General features: G+C 34.2%; 3 protein-coding genes across 5 annotated transcripts; 2 read left to right on the plus strand and 1 right to left on the minus strand.

Moving 5' to 3' along the window:
- The first annotated feature begins 65 nt into the window (after window positions 1-65).
- LOC100799092 (triacylglycerol lipase 2) lies at window positions 66-2850 on the plus strand. Of its 2 annotated transcripts, none has more exons than XR_003264551.2 (9): window positions 66-296; window positions 399-494; window positions 581-721; window positions 806-916; window positions 1002-1145; window positions 1262-1302; window positions 1864-1954; window positions 2064-2159; window positions 2314-2447. XR_003264551.2 is itself a non-coding variant. In XM_003545559.5 (9 exons), exons 1-9 carry the CDS (start codon window positions 123-125, stop codon window positions 2631-2633), a joined length of 1203 nt encoding a protein of 400 aa, XP_003545607.2. In that variant the 5' UTR covers window positions 66-122; the 3' UTR covers window positions 2634-2850. The 2 variants fall into 2 exon arrangements, 1 of the variants encoding a protein (XP_003545607.2); XM_003545559.5 differs by having other exon boundaries at window positions 1864-1943; window positions 2314-2850.
- Window positions 2851-6248: 3398 nt separating this feature from the next.
- On the plus strand, window positions 6249-10086 carry PDIM-1 (protein disulfide isomerse like protein). The gene is given in 9 exon segments (NM_001249647.1): window positions 6249-6424; window positions 6623-6781; window positions 7323-7436; window positions 8066-8223; window positions 8345-8444; window positions 8653-8829; window positions 9090-9235; window positions 9419-9565; window positions 9655-10086. Coding segments are annotated over 9 exon segments (1317 nt in total). The 5' UTR covers window positions 6249-6283; the 3' UTR covers window positions 9830-10086.
- A 1352-nt stretch (window positions 10087-11438) lies between these two features.
- Window positions 11439-18202, minus strand: LOC100802645 (centromere/kinetochore protein zw10 homolog). Of its 2 annotated transcripts, XM_006595776.4 has the most exons (14): window positions 17480-18199; window positions 16732-16869; window positions 16438-16596; window positions 16040-16201; window positions 15479-15712; window positions 15255-15404; window positions 14462-14554; window positions 14033-14128; window positions 13640-13768; window positions 13459-13536; window positions 13109-13267; window positions 12868-13012; window positions 12683-12765; window positions 11439-12056 (listed from the first exon to the last, which is right to left on the minus strand). In XM_006595776.4, exons 1-14 carry the CDS (start codon window positions 18026-18028, stop codon window positions 11973-11975), a joined length of 2259 nt encoding a protein of 752 aa, XP_006595839.2. In that variant the 5' UTR covers window positions 18029-18199; the 3' UTR covers window positions 11439-11972. The 2 variants fall into 2 exon arrangements, 1 of the variants encoding a protein (XP_006595839.2); XR_001384697.3 differs by lacking the exon at window positions 11439-12056 and having other exon boundaries at window positions 13095-13267; window positions 17480-18202.
- Window positions 18203-18729: the final 527 nt, after the last annotated feature.

Genomic DNA, 18729 nt, shown 5'->3' on the forward strand with positions numbered 1-18729 from the left:
TGACAAAAAGGTGGTTTAAAACCCCTCATGTGAATACCTCAGTACTATTATTTTTTCCTGTTTTCTGCGTGTATAAATAATAATGTCTGGATTGGGAAGATTAATGTACCAGGAAACAGAACATGGCCAACACATCACTCTCAACAATCCTTGTGATTCTCTTCTGGGGTTTAACTCTTGCAACTGGGAGAAAATTATCACCACTTAGCACTACCGCTACATTGTCATCACCCCCCAGTGATGGTATTTGCTCATCAATGGTGATGACACAAGGCTACACTTGTGGAGAACACTTGGTATGTACTGTGCTTGCATCTGTTTCTTGTTTCTGATTAGAAATGAGCAAGATTTAGAGCAGCTAGTAGCTACTAACTGGCTTATTTTGTGATGGTTTTTAGGTGACATCACAAGATGGTTATATTCTTAACTTGGCAAGAATTAGAATGGGAGAATCAAGGGGGCCACCGGTTCTTCTACAGCATGGACTTTTCATGGTAACTAAATTAATAGTTTCATAAGCAACTATGTGTCATGGATTTTGTAGTTGATGTTGGCAATTAATGTGATGTTGTGGTTTCAGGATGGCATAACATGGTTATTGTTACCTTCAAACCAGTCTCTTGCATTCCTTTTGGCGGATAATGGGTTTGATGTTTGGGTTGCTAACACTCGTGGAACCAAATTTAGCCGGCAACATACATCTTTACCTTCTAATAGCTCGGTTAGTTTGTGTACAACATGTTGTTTCACTTCTGTGGTCAGCAATTTGATTGGTCCTATTGCTTATGCAAGTTTATTTATTTAGGATTATTGGAATTGGTCATGGGATGAATTAGTTGCACATGATCTTCCAGCCACATTCAAGTATGTGCATGATCTAACTGGAAAAAAATTGCACTATGTTGGTCACTCACAGGTGAATTTCGCATGCTACACTTGCTCTTCTTGTCTTTGATTTATTCAATGTGTTGCTGACTGAAGAGTGTTGAATTCTTTTGTAGGGAACTTTGATTGCATTGGCTGCTCTTTCCCAAGATCAGTTACTGAACATGTTGAAATCAGCTGCCTTACTTAGCCCAATTGCTTATGTTGGTCAGATGACTTCACCCCTAGCTAAAAATGCTGCTGAAAACTTTATTGCAGAGGTATTTAGTTATAAACATGCTTTTATTTTTTCACAAGGAAAAAAGGAAAAGAAATTTTCTGTTTAAAATTCAAAAGATTGACACTAAAAATCTGTTTTTTTTTTTTTTTCTAACAGTCACTGTACAATTTGGGAATCTTTGAATTTAATATGAGAGGGTAAGTAACTCCCGTTATCTATATCATTCATTGTCATTAATTTCTCTGCACTGTGGCTGAGAATAAGAAGGCTGCAATGTTACTTCCTCATAGTTCAAACTTTTTATGTTGTACGAATATTAATACAATACATTTCTCAAAATTCTTGGTGGATAGAATAAGATCAGAGTCAGAATCCATCCTGACGTGAAATTGTGCTTTTCATTGAATGTAGGGTATAGCTAATAATTAAGAAAATCATGTATTTGATCCTCCAAAGTTATATGCATCATCACATTAGTCTTTCAAAGATTCTTTATGTCACCACTTTGGTCCTCCAAAGATTTTATCAGTGAAATGTCTTCAAATATCTAATCTTTCACCAAATTAGACAAATACAGCAATGTTTTAAATTTTTGAGGGACTAATTTGGTAACCAAATTTTCTGTCAGACGTGATAATAGTCATAAATAACTTTGGAGGATGAAATTGAGAAGTAAACCAGTTTATGACTAATCTTGTTAGTGACTCCAATCATATGAGGATTTGTTTCATTTCATTTTTTTTCTCATGTTTGAATAGGGGCTCTGTTATTAAGTTTCTAAAGGACTTGTGCAATAACACAGGCATTGACTGCACCAACTTGTTGACCTCTTTCACAGGTTTCATTCATGTAATTATTATGCTATTAACCATGAGGAACCCCCTCCCACCAACCACCAAAAGAAATCTCTATATTTAACACTTTGTTTCCTACATTGACGACACTATTATGCTTTCAGGCCAAAACTGCTGCCTGAACCCTTCGATTGTAAATGTTTTTTTGGATCATGAGCCTCAGTCAACAGCAACAAAGAACATGATCCATCTATCTCAGAGTAAGTGGTCATCTTTCCCTAATTTAAATATCATGTAGACACCAATATATCCTATAAAAAGGAAGCATATTACTTATTAGCATAGATGTTGTAAATTTAACTGATGTTAATAAGAATAGTTTTTTGTTTTTCATGAATCATATATGGATATCAGTGATCAGAGAAGGAACCACTTCAATGTTTGATTACGAAAACCGAGATGAGAACATGAAACACTATGGACAACCCACTCCTCCAGCATATGACATGAAAAGACTTCCAAATGACCTTCCTCTCTTCCTAAGTTATGGAGGGGCTGATGCTCTTTCTGATGTTAAGGATGTGCAACGTCTGTTAGAAATCCTCAAAGATCACGATGCAGATAAGCTTGTAGTGCAGTACAGAAATGATTATGCACATGCAGATTATGTTATGGGTGAAAATGCTCACCGAGATGTATATGAACCTCTTATATCTTTCTTTAGGCTTCAGTGATATCTAGTGAAGAATACTCCTTATAGAATATTGCCATTACCTGTCTCTAAATCATAGAATTGAATAGCACGGAAATGTCAGTATGTAATTTCACAGAAGATGATATTATTAAAGGAAATTCCTATATCTTACTTCAGTGTGTCATCCAAAGCTGGATTAAACCGGTTTTTCATGTATAATTATAATCATGATTTTACAGTGGAACAATTTTTAACAATTCTTGAGTGTAGCTTTACAAGATCTAAAGCCAGCCTAGGCCTGTTGCAAAACCACAAACCTAAAGCTTTGTATCATCAAGATTCTACATCATACCGTGAAGCTGATTTATCAACATTACACTTACATGAATCATCAAGGTAGTCATGTTTTAACTAGCACAGCTTGGTTCTAAGGAAATACATTTCTTGGCACTTGCTATTAGGAACTTATGAATCATGATTGTTTCTAATATGGACCCAAAAGGCTTTAAGAAGAATGTATTATGCAGCTATGGTCAAGACATACTCATACTAGCAAAACAGCATTAATTTGATGATTTGACTCATGGCTCATTTCCCTTGTTTAAATATAGCCATGTGGAAGTTCACTTTGTTATGGATTCCACTTTCCTATTCATGTGAGGGATTTGGTAATTGGTGAGGCACGACCAAGGAGAAGGGAAAATAAAAAAGGTGCAAGACCATGCTAAAAAGGCTAGAAGAAACTATAAATCCTGATATTGTTGTTGAGAAAGAAGTGGTTTGATTTGTGATAAATAAATGATAATATCTCACACAACCGGCCAGCTTCATCTTACCCACACAGTTATTTCATAAACTTTAGAAGATAACGTAAACTTATAGTAGTTGATTAGAAAATTAACAGTTGAAATTGTGATTAAATACATTCACATATGTTCGAAAATATAGAATTGTTATCCACTAACGTGTATCAAGCTCTTTTTGCGGGATCTTGGCCACTCATTGTGCATAGGACCACGAAATTTCAGCATTACAGACTCTGAAAAATGAGAAACATTACGAGTTTGGAACCGAAAAATATAAATATAAGGTGTTTTTCAACTAGCAGGACTGAAAAGCTAGATCCATCATATTTAAAAGATATGTTAGCTGACTTGAAGTATGTACGTAAGGGTCCCACACGATGCATGAGACTCCAAAAAAACCTTGAAAATTTAGAGGTTCATGAATGAAACTTCAAATATATCTTCTTGGCATGTGATGAAATTTAAAATTTAGAGGTCACTCTCTCAGTTAAAAGGAGAAATTATTGTATAATTTGAGATCGTTATGGTCTCGACTAATCTCTTATAGTTGAGTTTTATGAATTTTCTCGAAAATTGAAAATTTCACCTACTTAGTAGAGATTGGTCTAAGACAATGTAATAATTCCTTTGACTAAAGGTGCTTAACATACTGAGATCAGCTAGAGCAAATAATTGAAATTAGAAAACATAAAATATTAGTTTGGAATCTTGTGATCAATTCATCTGATCCTCTAGAACATTCTCCTCAGGTACACCAAAATGTTACTTCATTAATGGATGCTCTTTCTTTTCATAACTCTGATGACAAATTTGATTTGCAAGCTTGATTGGAGGTTTGTAGAAACGTCTGGTTCTTGGGAAGGTAAACACTGCTAAAGGAAGAACTAGCATGCCATTGGAAGCTATCGAGGATTAGGACGTCAATAATAAATTAGTCCCAGAAATTGTTATTGATAGTTTAACTTTTAAACTATATATTAAACTTGATTCATCACAAAAAAAAAATGATGGTTCAGGAGCTTGGTACACCCGGTCATGGTGGGCTGAAAGTGCTGCAGCCTGTTATCCCTCCACTGTCAGGAGCCGGAGGTGCTCGCTGCTCTGTTAAACCAGCCTCACGCTGTGCCCTCCAGTTTAGGAGCCAAGAGACCTGAGCCTTCGCCCAAATCCCATGACTCAGCTCTTAACTTGGAGCGGGCAGGCCAGAATTATGCATCTAACAGCCCGACCGAGCATAGCCCGAGCCATGTCCCATCACTTTATTGCCCCCACTTAGGTTACAAGCTAACGTTACTCAGCTCAGCGAACTAACTCCCAAGTTAGAGATTTATAAAGAATGATTTGTACCCGAAACTAGTCGATGTGGGACTTGACCCAGCCATGAGGTGAAAAATAAAAACGAGTATATCTATTCAGACAACTGGTAAGAAAGACGCGAAACAAAAATTCCAACAAATGAAGGACCCAAGGTTCAAGGTTGTGTAATGTGGTCTATTCCAATGGTTTACTTGCTCAGTTATTTTCTCCATGTTATATGTAACCCAAAAGTATTGGTGTTGATGCCATGGTTGTACTTTACACAAGTTACAAGTAAACGATCTAATAAAATACATGGAGATGGAGATTCATCTTGCACATTCGAATTTGAAGTGACGGTCTGTGATACTTTGTAACTTAGTTGAATCAGTGTCTTGATCTTGAGGTATCCCGAACGAATGATGAAAGTTAGATGATGCGTGGAATGGATCAAAAGGTGGATTTATATGCCTCTTTACCTTCTGAAGTTCTAACAATTTGGTCTCTGACTCTAGTTCGCAACAATTAATATAAACGTAACACATTATAGTTTTTTTTACAAGAACAGAATTAAGACATTTCATTCATGATACGAGAAGGGATATAATGAAAATCTTTGAGCCTAGCGTGATCTGTTGCTCTCCTTGCAAGCAAGTGTGCAACAATATTTGCGTGTCTCTTTACAAAGTCCACTCCACAGTTTGGATTCTGCACTAGTATGTTTTTACACTCAGCAATAATATCTCCTATCTCTGTATCTTCTGTTGCAAAACTGTTAATTTTATCTTCTATGAGTAAGGTTGATATCTGTCATCCAAGTAAGAGCTTTGAGCAACCCCCACGCTTCTCCCTCAATAAGTAACACATTATAGTTATTGGCAGATATATGCATTTCTATATAGGGTTTATCATACACTCAAGGCAATATTAATACTATGGAAAAGTCCTTAGAAACACAGAACATGGGTATGTTTCATGTTACTTAATTTAAGTTATGAAAAATAAGTAGGAAATTTTTTAACATGTAAATTATTTATTATTCTTCAACTATTGATATATCTTATATAGAGAAAAGTGTTAAAGAGTAATTACTTTTTAAAATAAACTAGTTTATTGACCTGTGGGAACATTAATATGTCTTTATTGTGCACATATAAAAAATGTTTATAAGTATTATATATTAGGAAAAGATTATGTGAAATTTCTATTAAAATAAACATATATAATAATTTACATATTGATTTGTTTCTATATAAAAGAAAAACAAAATCAAGTTAATAATTTTTATATTCTTAAAAAGTACATCTATAGAAAAATAGATCCATAAATCTTAATAAGTTTTTATATGGATAGTTTTTTATATGACTATAAATGTACTTTCATATAAAAATGTTTTTCCGATTTTAATTTTCAAGTATGTAAAAAGAAGAAGAAGAAGAAAGAAATTTCATTTGCCAAAATGGGAGTCTGACGTGTAAATATATGATTGGATGACACACGTAGCAATAGAAAGTCCTCGAACAGAAAAACCAAGAAGGGTTTTTTCTTACCTGAGCAGATTCAGAGTGCAAAGTGTGAGAGAAAGACAATGCCGAAGTCTCAATTTCGAACCCCATTTCTGGTTTCTTTTCCCCTTTTGTTATTCATCTTCAACCTCACCCCTTCGCACGCACTCTATGGAGCATCCTCACCCGTGCTTCAACTCACTCCCTCTAACTTCAAGTCCAAGGTGAATCAAGTTTATTTTTTTACCCCTTTCTCCATTACCTCATTTTGTGATCTCACTGTTTTTGCCATTTTTTCAAATGAGTGTTGCGTATAAACGTTAAATTTCGCATCTTTGCTCTTGAAATCCATCTGGGCATGTAAATGCCAAGTTTGATATTGTGGTTGTAGTTTTGGTGACTGATATCAAGGTTCTTCGCAGGTTCTGAATTCAAATGGAGTTGTTCTTGTTGAATTCTTTGCTCCATGGTGTGGACACTGTCAGGCTCTGACTCCTATATGGGAGAAGGCAGCTACTGTGTTGAAGGGTGTTGTTACTGTGGCAGCAATTGATGCTGATGCTCACCCGTCTTTGGCTCAGGTTGTCTATTGTTCATTTCTTCATTTAATGATGGCATTTTTATGTATAATGAAATGTTGAAATCTGTTGAATGAAGACTATGCTGTATGTGTTCTTTGGTTCTTGCAATCAGCTTTTTCTGAATTATGAAGATGCTTTATTATATGCTTAACTTTTGTGTGTAATACTGGAAATACCTTTTTGTGGATCAAGCATTATGCAAAACAAGGCTTTTTTATTCATAATCATTTGAGCTCTAGAAACTGTTTCAAATAATTGGAATATGATTAATTGGATCTAATCACCTCAGCCATTTTGGAATATCTACATGCAAGAATATTGTATGTGTAAAGTTTTCGTATCTAGCCCCCACTCTGTATGTAAAGCAACCGGACATTCTTTTTCTGTTTCTTCATAACATCTGCATATTTGCATGAGGTTCATTTACTCCTTCTAGGTGTTTTCAGTTATTGGCTGTTTTCTTCAATTGTCTTCATTAAAAACATTTAGATTTTCGCATGTGTTTGTGTGTGTAACTTTTTCTTGATTCCCTACTCTACAGGAATATGGAATTAGAGGATTTCCAACTATAAAAGTGTTTGCACCTGGAAAGCCACCTGTTGATTACCAAGGAGCAAGAGATGTCAAACCAATTGCTGAATTTGCACTTCAACAGGTTTGTTGGGATCTCATGAGGGATTTTTTTTTTTTAACCTTTTTGCCCCAAACGTGGTGTAATATTTCTGATGTTTTATGAGTAGTGTTATTGCATGTGTGATGTTGGACTTTGGATAGAGTATAGATGTCCTCTTTTGTAACAAAACAATTGTATTTCTATGGAAACTTTAATGACTACAAAGTAAACGAGATTCTTATTAAAAATTTGAAAGGGAAATTCTTTTTACACACCACTTGGTAGTGTAGAAAATCTAAGCAGAGTGAGGATTTGGATGTATTGGGATTAGGGTTTGAGCATTGTGTGACTACTTGTAAATACAGTTCTATATAAATAATAATAAAAGAAATTCACTCACATTCAGTTGTGTTATAATTCATGGTTTATGTTTGATTAACTGATGTTTGATGTGTTGTTGCCCAATGGAAATTTTTTTTTATCAGAATAATAAATAAAAATCTAAATGAGCAGACTATCACATCGTAATTCACCAATTAATTTTTGTGATTTGTTACTCACTGCTAAGTCCTTCTCCCATGTTTCTAATATGCATTTAAAAAAAATAGTAAAATGTAATACCATTACTCCAAAATATTGCCTCCTTGTACATTCATTATCTGCATGTACAGGTAAAGGCTCTTTTGAAGGATCGGTTAAGTGGAAAAGCAACAGGAGGATCTAGTGACAAGACAGAAACCAGTTCTTCAGTAGAATTGAACTCTGGCAACTTTGATGAATTGGTGATCAAAAGCAAAGAACTCTGGATTGTGGAATTTTTCGCACCTTGGTAAGTTCTGCCTGTGTTCTAAAATCTAATTTTTTATATCATGATTACCTGACTGAACCTAAAGTATTCCTACTTCAGATTTGTAGCTCTAATAACATTCATTCTCTTTTATTTCCCAAAGGTGTGGACATTGTAAGAAATTAGCTCCTGAGTGGAAGAAAGCATCCAATAGTTTGAAAGGGAAGGTTAAACTGGGCCATGTTGACTGTGATGCTGAAAAGGTAATCTTATATGCCTAAATAGTTGATAAGAACTGATTAAAACTCCTTTGGTGGTGATCAAGATGGTCACGGAGTTTCTTAATTTATTTATTCTTACTTCTTGATAAGGAAGGGTAAGAGTGTAAGACTCTTAATTGCAGTCTCATTTTTTAATTTTTTTTATTATGCTTTTTTGTTTATATTATTCTGACAGGATATTTGTTATCAGTCTCTAATGAGCAGGTTCAAAGTTCAAGGATTCCCAACTATCTTGGTGTTTGGTGCTGATAAAGATAGTCCTATTCCTTATGAAGGCGCAAGAACTGCCTTGGCTATTGAATCATTTGCATTAGAGCAGCTGGAAACAAACGTTGCTCCTCCAGAAGTGACAGAGCTACACAGTCCAGTAAGCATTTTCTCCCCTACCTACTTTACTTGGTTGTGCATTGGTTTGAAAGAGAGGAATACAAGATAACGGATCTTGCTGATGAGAGTTCCCTAGGCGCACTGATTATATATTAAATGATTTCGATTATTCAAAAACAAAAGTATTAACTGATTTTTGTTTTTGAAACAATAAATGCTTTATTTTCTAATAAATACTTCCTATTTTGTTTCCTTAACCTGTGCCTTGCCTAAGATAATTAACATGAATCTTCTCTATAGGATGTTTTGGAAGAGAAATGTGGTTCTGCCGCAATCTGTTTTGTTGCCTTCCTTCCTGACATTTTAGATTCCAAGGCTGAGGGGAGAAACATATATCTTCAGCAGTTACTATCTGTTGCAGAGAAGTTTAAAAGGAGTCCATACAGGCAAGTAAAAAAGTACTTTTTGCTTAGATTCCACACCACACCTTAATATCACACTGCTAGTTAATGTCATCACATCTAAAAATTTTTATTCTATCAATGTTGCAAGTGCTTTATATATGTATATTTTAATTAGTGTTTGTTGACATATTCTTAATATTAATTGAATTTTTGTGTCGTGGACAGCTACGTCTGGGTAGCTGCAGGGAATCAGCCAGATCTTGAGAAGAATGTGGGTGTTGGAGGGTACGGTTATCCAGCTTTAGTGGCCCTTAACCTTAAGAAAGCTGTTTATGCTCCTCTCAAGAGTGCTTTTGAACTTGACCAGATTATGTAAGTCTGTTCTTCTAACTTTATGCTAAATGCTAAACACATTATTGAGATAAACAAATGCTTAAATATTACCTATTTATTTTCTTCAGAGAATTTGTGAAAGAAGCTGGACGTGGAGGCAAAGGGAATTTGCCCCTGCAAGGCACTCCAACCATTGTAAAGACAGAACCATGGGATGGAAAAGATGGAGAAATAATTGAGGAGGATGAATTTTCTCTTGAAGAACTAATGGGGGAAGATGCTTCAAGCAAGGATGAGCTATGATCAATTTATAAGGAATTTATACCAAATTAAAGTTTCAACCACCGATTTTTACGTTACAGGCAACTTGTTTCTCATGATTATTGTGATCACTATTCTGTTTTTCCATGTTCCAAGTTAAAAAACCAGTCTAGTGATGAGTGATCTTCTCTGAGGATTTTGATATATGTCATTCAGTGGGTACGTACTGATATATCTCCGGAAAATGTTAGCATGTTTTGGTATTTTCTTTTCCCTATCAATGAGCTTTCAGCTAACAGGTTCGACCCTCATAACAAAGGAACTTTTTGATCTACCTTTTGTATAAATCATTAGTTATTAATAAGTAGGGTGATGATGCCATTGTGACCTAAATCTCTAGTGGATTGTAGCCCCTTGACCAGGTGAAAAGTAGAAATTTCTGCAAATTGGATTGGATTGATTTTAAAGAGAAATTAGGATTAGTTTAAAATTTAAATTTGATCCAATCAAATTTAATTTAAAGTGATTTGGATTGAATTGTTTTGGATTGATTGGTAATATATAATAAGTGGTAAAACATGATACAAACATAATAAAAAAAAAAGCAAAATGTTAAAATACTGCACCAATGTCATTATATATTTAATAGCAGAATAGATTTTCAAGTATATAGTAAAATAAATTTACAATTTGATAATGATATTTATATATTTTTATTCAAATAGTTATTAAAAAGTTATATTTAATTAAATATATATTTTTATAAATGTGTTTCATAATTAAGTTATAAATATTTAAGAAACAAAAATGTAAATGAGTTATATTAAAATTTATAAATAAAAATATATATACTTTTAAGTTCAATTTAGATGGATTTTTTTAAAAAAAACTAAATCTGAAATTTGATATAATAAGTAAAAAAAAAATATATTTTTTCAATTTTTGTTTGAGATTTTTCGGTTGAATTTTTTAGATTGAATTTTCAAATTTTATCGGATTATAAATAACTCTAAAAGGGATTCTCTTTGCATCCCTATTGGAAATATATTTAAATTTGAGAAGAAATATTAACTTTCCTAATTATTATATTATTTTATAACTTCTAATTAAATAATAATTTTTTAAAATTCACCATAGATTGAAGTTTTTTCATATAAATCATATATAAAATTTCATATTAATTTAAAATTATTTATTATCTCATTTATGTGGATTAAAATTCATAATATAATCATTCTAAAATATATTAAAATATAAATTATTTGATTATTTTTTCGTTTAACTTTGACAAAATTTGATATAAATAATCTTAATAAAATATAAATATATTTAATAGTTAAATCAATAAAAATTATCATTTATATCAAGTTATAAAATATTGTAATAATTATCAAAATTTGCATGATGTAATTTGAACATTCCTCTTTATATTTTGCGTGAGTTACATGTAGCTTTTAACTTTTAAGCTAAACCAAACATTTGTCTTTGATAAACCTCCATACCTAGGTTATGCTGTCTTCCTAAGTCTTGCAACACAAACTCGACATCTTATAGACCACTGGATTAAATTTAAATATAATCAACACATTATTTCTATTACATTGAAGGTCGATACATCCAATAGTGGCGTAACTGTCATGTAGGCAATTTGTACACTGCAACCAAATGTAACATTTATTACGTAATAGTGCGAATCACAAAACCTGAATGAAAAATGCTATTTCCAACATTTGTGCCACAATCGTTTATTTATCTGCTTCTAAAAATGGTCTCACTAAATCTGCCTTGTATTAGCAGCATTACAAGTATATATATATCGACCATTGAATTCATATCCGTGTTTCCTATTAATGAGCAACAATTAGGATGCTCTATAATGGAAACGAGGCACAACTCTGCACCAAACCCCTCCCCAGTTTTACTTTAAACGGAAAAAGGAAGGAAAAAAAAAGACTATCACTTCTTCAGCATAAGACTTTTGTCGACAAAATCTTTATGGGGAAGCCTCCTCAGTAAATTCATCAGCACGAATCTGCTTCAAATCTGTACTTTCTGCTAGCTGTAATATTTGGAGCAGCAGCTCAAACTCACATGATATATGCTTAGGTGATCGATCATCTCTGACTCTCAAACTCTAGTGTGTTCTTCGTGATTTATAAATTTATTAGGAAGTTAGATGAAAAATCTAAAAGCTCGGATTTTGTATCCTCCATAAACAATCTTTTCTTAAAGGTGAGTCTGTAAATATAGCTTTTATGAAATCTTCCACCTGCAGAAAAGGTCAACAATCAGACGTGTAAGAAACATAACAAGTGAGAATGCTTGTGAAGAAAAAGCTCATCAGATACAGTTCTAATACAATATTTTTAAAATTGCATAACATGAAGAAGACAGTAAAGGAAAAGATATCAGATCAGGGCATTTAAAATCATTTTTTATAGAACAAAACATACTGGTCAATCATATGTAATAATCCATTCAGTTATGTTTTCCTGTAGTAGCAATTTGATCCACATGAATATACAGTGAAATTCTGGGTGAAACAAATGGGATAAAGCTCCTCTAAAATGAGAATGTCTCTAAAGTAAGCAAGGGTGTATTCATCCTTTAATTTTATTAAGTTAAATTGAGTTTTACTTTAAATTAAATGAAGATAAGCTCTTTAGAGGAGCCTTGTCCAAACAAATTACAATGTTGTAAAGAATAATCGGAAAGAGAAAATCAGATTGAAGAATCTACATATATATTAAGTCATTTTAAGACACTGTCTAATTGAAGCTCTGACATAAAATAACAATCCAAGGGCAGTGTTTAAAAATAATTAACATAAATGAAGGAAAAAAAGATATTGTCCCAAGAAGCCAAGAAACAAAGTCGTCAATAATCAAATAATACCTCAGTTATTGTAAAGCCACAAGAGAGCAATTCTTTATTCTCCCAAGATGCTGTAATGGATTTTAAAGGCATATCTAATAATTCTGAGGCAAATGAAAGATGAAGAGGTTAGTTGTCATGGATGAGTCAATGATAATCCAACCAACATCTTTTAAAGAAATAATTTAGAAGATGCCACTGCATGCCTGATAGTTTACGGATTTTACGTAAGGATGGGATAAAATCTTCAAGAGACTCTGCAGAGAACTCATGCAAATTCTGTTCTCCAGGGGCCAAAGACTCAAATAATGACAACAGGTTTTCCAGCATTAAATAAATAAGTCTTTGTAGCTGAAAATATGAGAGGAATAATGCTTAAGACCAACTAATGAAATACAATGGTGCAACTACAAGCATCAATTAGTTGACTTACGGTATACATTCTACCTGTAAAGTCTCCTCTGCAGCTATGTCATCTAACAGAAGTATATCTCTGGCAATTCTTGAGAAAACTGACTCTAAGACTGTACACATGCTTCTCCTGTAAGTTGAAGGCAGCAAAAGCGGCTCCCATATGATATGTACTTTTTCCAGAATGAAAACAACCTAATCAATTACACTCAGTCATGTCATTTGTGAAACTAAAAATACATCAACTAATACTAGTAACCTATAAATCTTCCCCACCCTGTGGGTTGGATACAGAGAAAAAAGGAACAAAGGAAATAAGGCATAAAAAAATACGGGATAGCAAATGGTAATGTATTGTAGACATATTAGACAGACAAGAAAATTACCTGGTCTATGCTAAATTTAGCTGACTCAAATTGTTTCATCTGATGAGTATTCTGAAATCCATCAGCACCATCTATAGCCTATAAACATGGGCACATGTGGGAAAGTGCAGGTCAGTAAGGCAAATGTCAACTATTAGTAAGATATCGCTAGATGCTTCATGCATTTTAATAAAGAAATTACCTCCTTCAAATTATAAATAACAAGGTGAACTTGTCTCTGCAATATTTCTTCTGCCAACAGCTGAAACCTTGGAGCCAAATCAACAAACACAGCATGTTCCTTCATGGAACTTGGAAAGTCTGTTCGATACTGAGAAAAGAACATAATGCATGAGCCAAGAAAAAAAACTAACATAAAATAAACAAGGTTTACATTGTATGTTTTCCTTGACATTTTATTTGAGGAATTGACCCCAGTAATGTTTTAAGCAAATACAAAAACAAACAAACATTAAAATAAAATGGGTAAAGGATGACATCAGGAATTAAAAAAAAATTGGTTAAAACTTAAAGAATAGTAAATTATTTAAATATTGTGAGTTTACTTCATCCTCAATTATTCAAGTATGTATACCTCAAATGCAAACCCAAATATCTCCTGGGAGAGATAAAGACAGTCATTATGCAACAGAACGGCTACATGATTAATGCCATTGAGCTGCCTCTCTAGCTTCACAAATCAAAAACAGAAGTTATTACTATAAGCTGAAAGTATACACAGACAACAACTAACACCCAAATACAGAGGTAACCTTGACATATACAACAAGTTGACAACATCATAAAGAAGATAAATCCTCCATATGTATTGGATGTCATTTATAGTAGGTAATCTCAGCCAAAGATTGGGAAAGGTATTAAATATTAGCACAAAGGACATCACTCTAAAATTAATAATGATATTGACCATAAACTTGCATTACTTTATTAAATTCACCCCATAAAATCAATCCATAATGATAAAAATACTAAGAAGTAGGACCACTGCTTTACATGGACTAACCTTGACAGGGACAACTACTTCATAAAGTAGTATAGCATCTCTAGCTGTGTGATAAAATTCCAAAGCAACTCTTGTAGATGACAGGCAAACATCCTGGACAAATTTTCATTTGCAATGATCAGCTTCACTATTAATATTAAAATTCTTGTAGGTCAATAAACTGAAAATACTTAAATGGATGTTAATTAAATTAAGAGTACTAGTATGGTTCAATAATCAAACAATTATCATTACAGTATTAATAGAAGAAAAGAAAAACAAAGAGTGCACTTTGTCATCAACTGTCTAATCCCTACAATGAAAGATGACATCATTGCAGGTTAATAGATATGAGGTGAATAATATTGTTAGCGGGGCCCTAGTTTCGAGCTACTGGAAGAATACTATGAACCTCTGACTAAAGTTACTGGTTAGAGACTTTAAGCTGAAATCTAATTGTTATGATAATATTCCATCATCACCCTTAACTATATACAATTCACAGGTGCTTTCAGCGGGACCAATTCTAGATCCCTCTTCTAACTATTCTAAAACATGTTAGAACTAACTGGGGAGGCGGAGTTTATCATTTTGTATACTTTTCTTTCAATTTATCAGCTGTACAGCAATTGTTACAGTCAGGCCATAATGAGAATGATCTCTATAGGAAATAACTCGATCATGATAGACCTGGTAAAAACTAGCGTACATCTACTGATTGAAACAGTATATAGATAGTCCAGAGTTTTATTTCAAATAAAATATGCTGCATAGAGTCATTAGTAAAATATTTTCATTATTCTGGATGGTATACCTGCAGCGTCTGATGAACTAGCTCCATCAATTGTTTGGCTGCTTTGGATACTAGACACCTCTCTGATAAGAAAAGCAAATCTACCACATGGCTGGATGACTGGACAGAAGTTTCATCACTCTTCCAAACAGAACCATCCCTTGTATACTCCTGCAGCAACATTCTTCATAAATAATTACAGATCACAATAGCAAAAGAAGAATTTTCCCAGTCAGGAAACTCACTTGAGGAATTGAAAAGTCACATTCTAGAAGTAGGTTTCTAGCTTTAGCCAAGATCTCTGTCTTTTTCTTGAATGCAAAGTGAACCTCAACATTTTCAGCAAAATTGCTCAGCCTGTTATCTTTGTCATCTGATGCTGAAATGTACATAAGCTCTTTTAAAGCTGTCTCAAATTCAGATGAACATACAATGATCTTCTGAAAGTCAGGAAGTTTTGATGCATCTGTTGGGACAACCTGAAATCAGACATCTCAAGTGACTATCTGTAAATTATCAAATACGCACAGCACTTCCTCTCTGACACTAACTAACCACTAAATAATTGTTCTAGATCATAAGATAGACAAGATTTGGAATAATCTTACTTTTGTTGGTAGGGATGGTAGAAATCATATGCACTTGCATATTATAAGGCAACAACAGCTTTTGATCCAATATCAATTGAAATCAATGAAATGGTATTTTTATGGATACACATCCTTAGAGTTGTTAGAAAGCACAGAATGCATGGATATGGTCTTCGTTCAATCAAATTTCTAATGGCATAGGGCTGAAGAGCAAACCTTTGAAAGAAAGGTAGATATTATTAGCTCTGATATCCTTGGCCATGTCAACCGTCCAAAACACTGCATCCAAGAACTTTTCTGGAAGCAAATACTTCTGTAAATAAATTTGATAAACAGCAGAATCCTTGAATAGAGAAACTCCCCATCCAAATATTCAAACTGCAAAATGAAAATTAGATATTTAGAAATAACATAGCATTTAAATGACAATGCTTCCTAATTTATTTAAAAAAATCTCAACTAGAAAATTGAGAACTCTGTCCATGAATAAACCAATAACACAAGCAAGCAAGCAACACCCTCCCCCGCCAAAGGTGCAGACGGGTGTCACTGTCATAAAATGGCAAAGCATGAGAAATACAATTGATTCTATGACCCTAACATATCATACTCACCTTACTATCTAGTGATGGAACTATCTTCAGTAGAGCCGATTCTTGATGCAATTCCTCAAGAAATGAAAGAGGTTGTCCATGATTTACAAAAGGAGTAATGACATACTTGATCATCAAATCAGCAACTTTAGCAAGCCCATACTCTAGAATACCAACTACCTAAAAAATGACATAAATTAGAGGAAGAACAAATAAATTCAACAGAGCTCATAAATTTCCAACCTTACAACAGCACAAGAGGAATAGAATAGAATGTTTGAAATAGAGAGCTTAAAATATAACGAATTCACTTACATCCATTGCCTCCACAACTGTGTGTAATTGAATCCCATTCACATTCTCAACTTCTAAATGATACTTGACTTCAACTTGATTCAAATCCCCATCAAATCGTACTGCCTTTTCCATAAACTTCATGAGGACCTCTTGAATCTACAAACCCAAATCGAATTCCTCTAAAAACAATCACAAACTCTAAAAATCACAAACTATACAACCACCATTACTATGGCACAAATCACATGAATTGATTATATTGTCAAATATATCAACAAGAATTTAATTCAAATAAAAAAATGCGTTAAGTGTCCCCTACACAGTTTATCATCACCATAGACATCATTATATGACTATTACTATCATCATTATGTTTAGTTGACAATATTCCAAGTAAAATAAACTTGGCTGAATTCAAACTTCATAAATGAATTCCTAGGCCAATGGTAACCACAGGGATACTGAGCATTTTGTTTCCATACAACTGAGTACGTGGCCTTTATTTGGGGGAAATATGGAAAGAACAGTAATGCACAGAGCAATGAAATCTTGTATTTGACTATTTGTTTATCGCACATTGTCCATGCAATTGAAATCACCACATACCAAAACCTATTTCAGTTTCACATTCTGAAAGGCTTCAATTCAATTGGCACACACACAAATACATTCACAGCACCAAATCCACCACGCATTAACACATAACTATAAACCTAATGCACCAAACGAAACCATAAAAAACAGCAACAAGAGAGCAGAGTAGTACCTCTTCAAAGCACTGAGACCACTCCTTCCTCAACAAGCCATACACCAAAGGCTCCCTATCATTCTCCTCACCAATCCTCAACGCCACCTTCAACTCCTTCAACCCTTGCGCCGCGAATTCGAACCTCCCACTCTTCAACGCTTCCCTCACACTCTCCAATCTCTGGTTCAGCGCCACAACGGTTCCAACCAATCCCAGCAGTTCCTTCTTCACTTTCAGTTCCTCCTTCTTTGCCTTCATCTCCGACACGATGTCGCGCACCTCGGCGTCAATCGGGCGGTCGGAGAGGAGTCGGAGGATGGCGGTGACGTCGTCGGAGACCTCGCGCGTCTGCGAAACAGCGTCGTTGCAGAGGGAAAAGAGGCGCGCGAAATCCTCGCGGTGCGAGACGAGGTAGGACTGCACCTGAGAGCGGATTTGGAGGGAGTGCGACTCCAGGCGCTGGATCAGGAGACGGAGATCCGGCGCCGAGAGAGGGGAGTTAGGGTCCGAGAGATCCTGCGCCGAAAGAAGGTCGCGGACGTTGATCGAGTCGAAGAGAGACTCCATCGACGGCGATCGCGCGGTGGCGAAGACAGCGTAGGTTGCTAACGAGCGCTTGGAGTGTGTTTATGTGTGGGGTGTTCACGGTGGCGAGATGGGAACGTTTGGACTGGATGGACTTTTGGTTTTAGTGGAGCAGCATTTCAAGATAAGCCCAAAGTTTGTATTTAGTCTAGTAGTAATACATTTGGTACATAATATATCAATACATTAGTATTGAATAGTAAAACATTATACTACCTCATATTCAACTCCACCGTTACATTTTCCAAGTACAAACCAAACATGCACTTCATATTTTGATGCTTAACAAGTACTTAATTGATATTGCTTCTTATCCCCTTGTATTTTTCCTTTCCTATATCACCATCTTCTGATTCAAGCTTCCATTCTGCCAATGTTGAGCTTACTTTTCAGGGACACACTGCATCACATGCTTCAAGTATTTTGTACGTGTTCAAGCATCTTATTTCATGCTAACATTCAGTGAAGTATAAAAGGCAATGTCATAAAATCAATGTGTGCACTTTTTTTCTCGTTCCTGTAATTTCGTTTTAGTCCTTTCAAATGTATTTATTTATTTTATTTTTATCCTTAAAGTATTTTAAATAATTTTTTTATTGTTCAAAACACTCAAAGCATCATTATTTAAAGTATTTTATTAATGAAAAAAATAAACATATTTTATAAGAAATAAAAAGATAAAA

Source organism: Glycine max, chromosome 14 (genome assembly GCF_000004515.6).
Source record: "Glycine max cultivar Williams 82 chromosome 14, Glycine_max_v4.0, whole genome shotgun sequence".
Classification (NCBI taxonomy): Eukaryota; Viridiplantae; Streptophyta; class Magnoliopsida; order Fabales; family Fabaceae; genus Glycine; species Glycine max.

Coding starts and splice junctions, on each gene's coding strand:
- LOC100799092 (XM_003545559.5), top strand. CDS start 123: ATGGCCAACACATCACTCTCAACAATCCTTGTGATTCTCTTCTGGGGT. Junction 917..1,001: donor ACTATGTTGGTCACTCACAG/GTGAATTTCGCA, acceptor ATTCTTTTGTAG/GGAACTTTGATTGCATTGGC. Junction 2,160..2,313: donor CATGATCCATCTATCTCAGA/GTAAGTGGTCAT, acceptor TATGGATATCAG/TGATCAGAGAAGGAACCACT.
- LOC100802645 (XM_006595776.4), bottom strand. CDS start 18,028: ATGGAGTCTCTCTTCGACTCGATCAACGTCCGCGACCTTCTTTCGGCG. Junction 16,597..16,731: donor CAGTTGTGGAGGCAATGGAT/GTAAGTGAATTC, acceptor GTCATTTTTTAG/GTAGTTGGTATTCTAGAGTA. Junction 13,268..13,458: donor CTAAATTTAGCATAGACCAG/GTAATTTTCTTG, acceptor GTAATTGATTAG/GTTGTTTTCATTCTGGAAAA.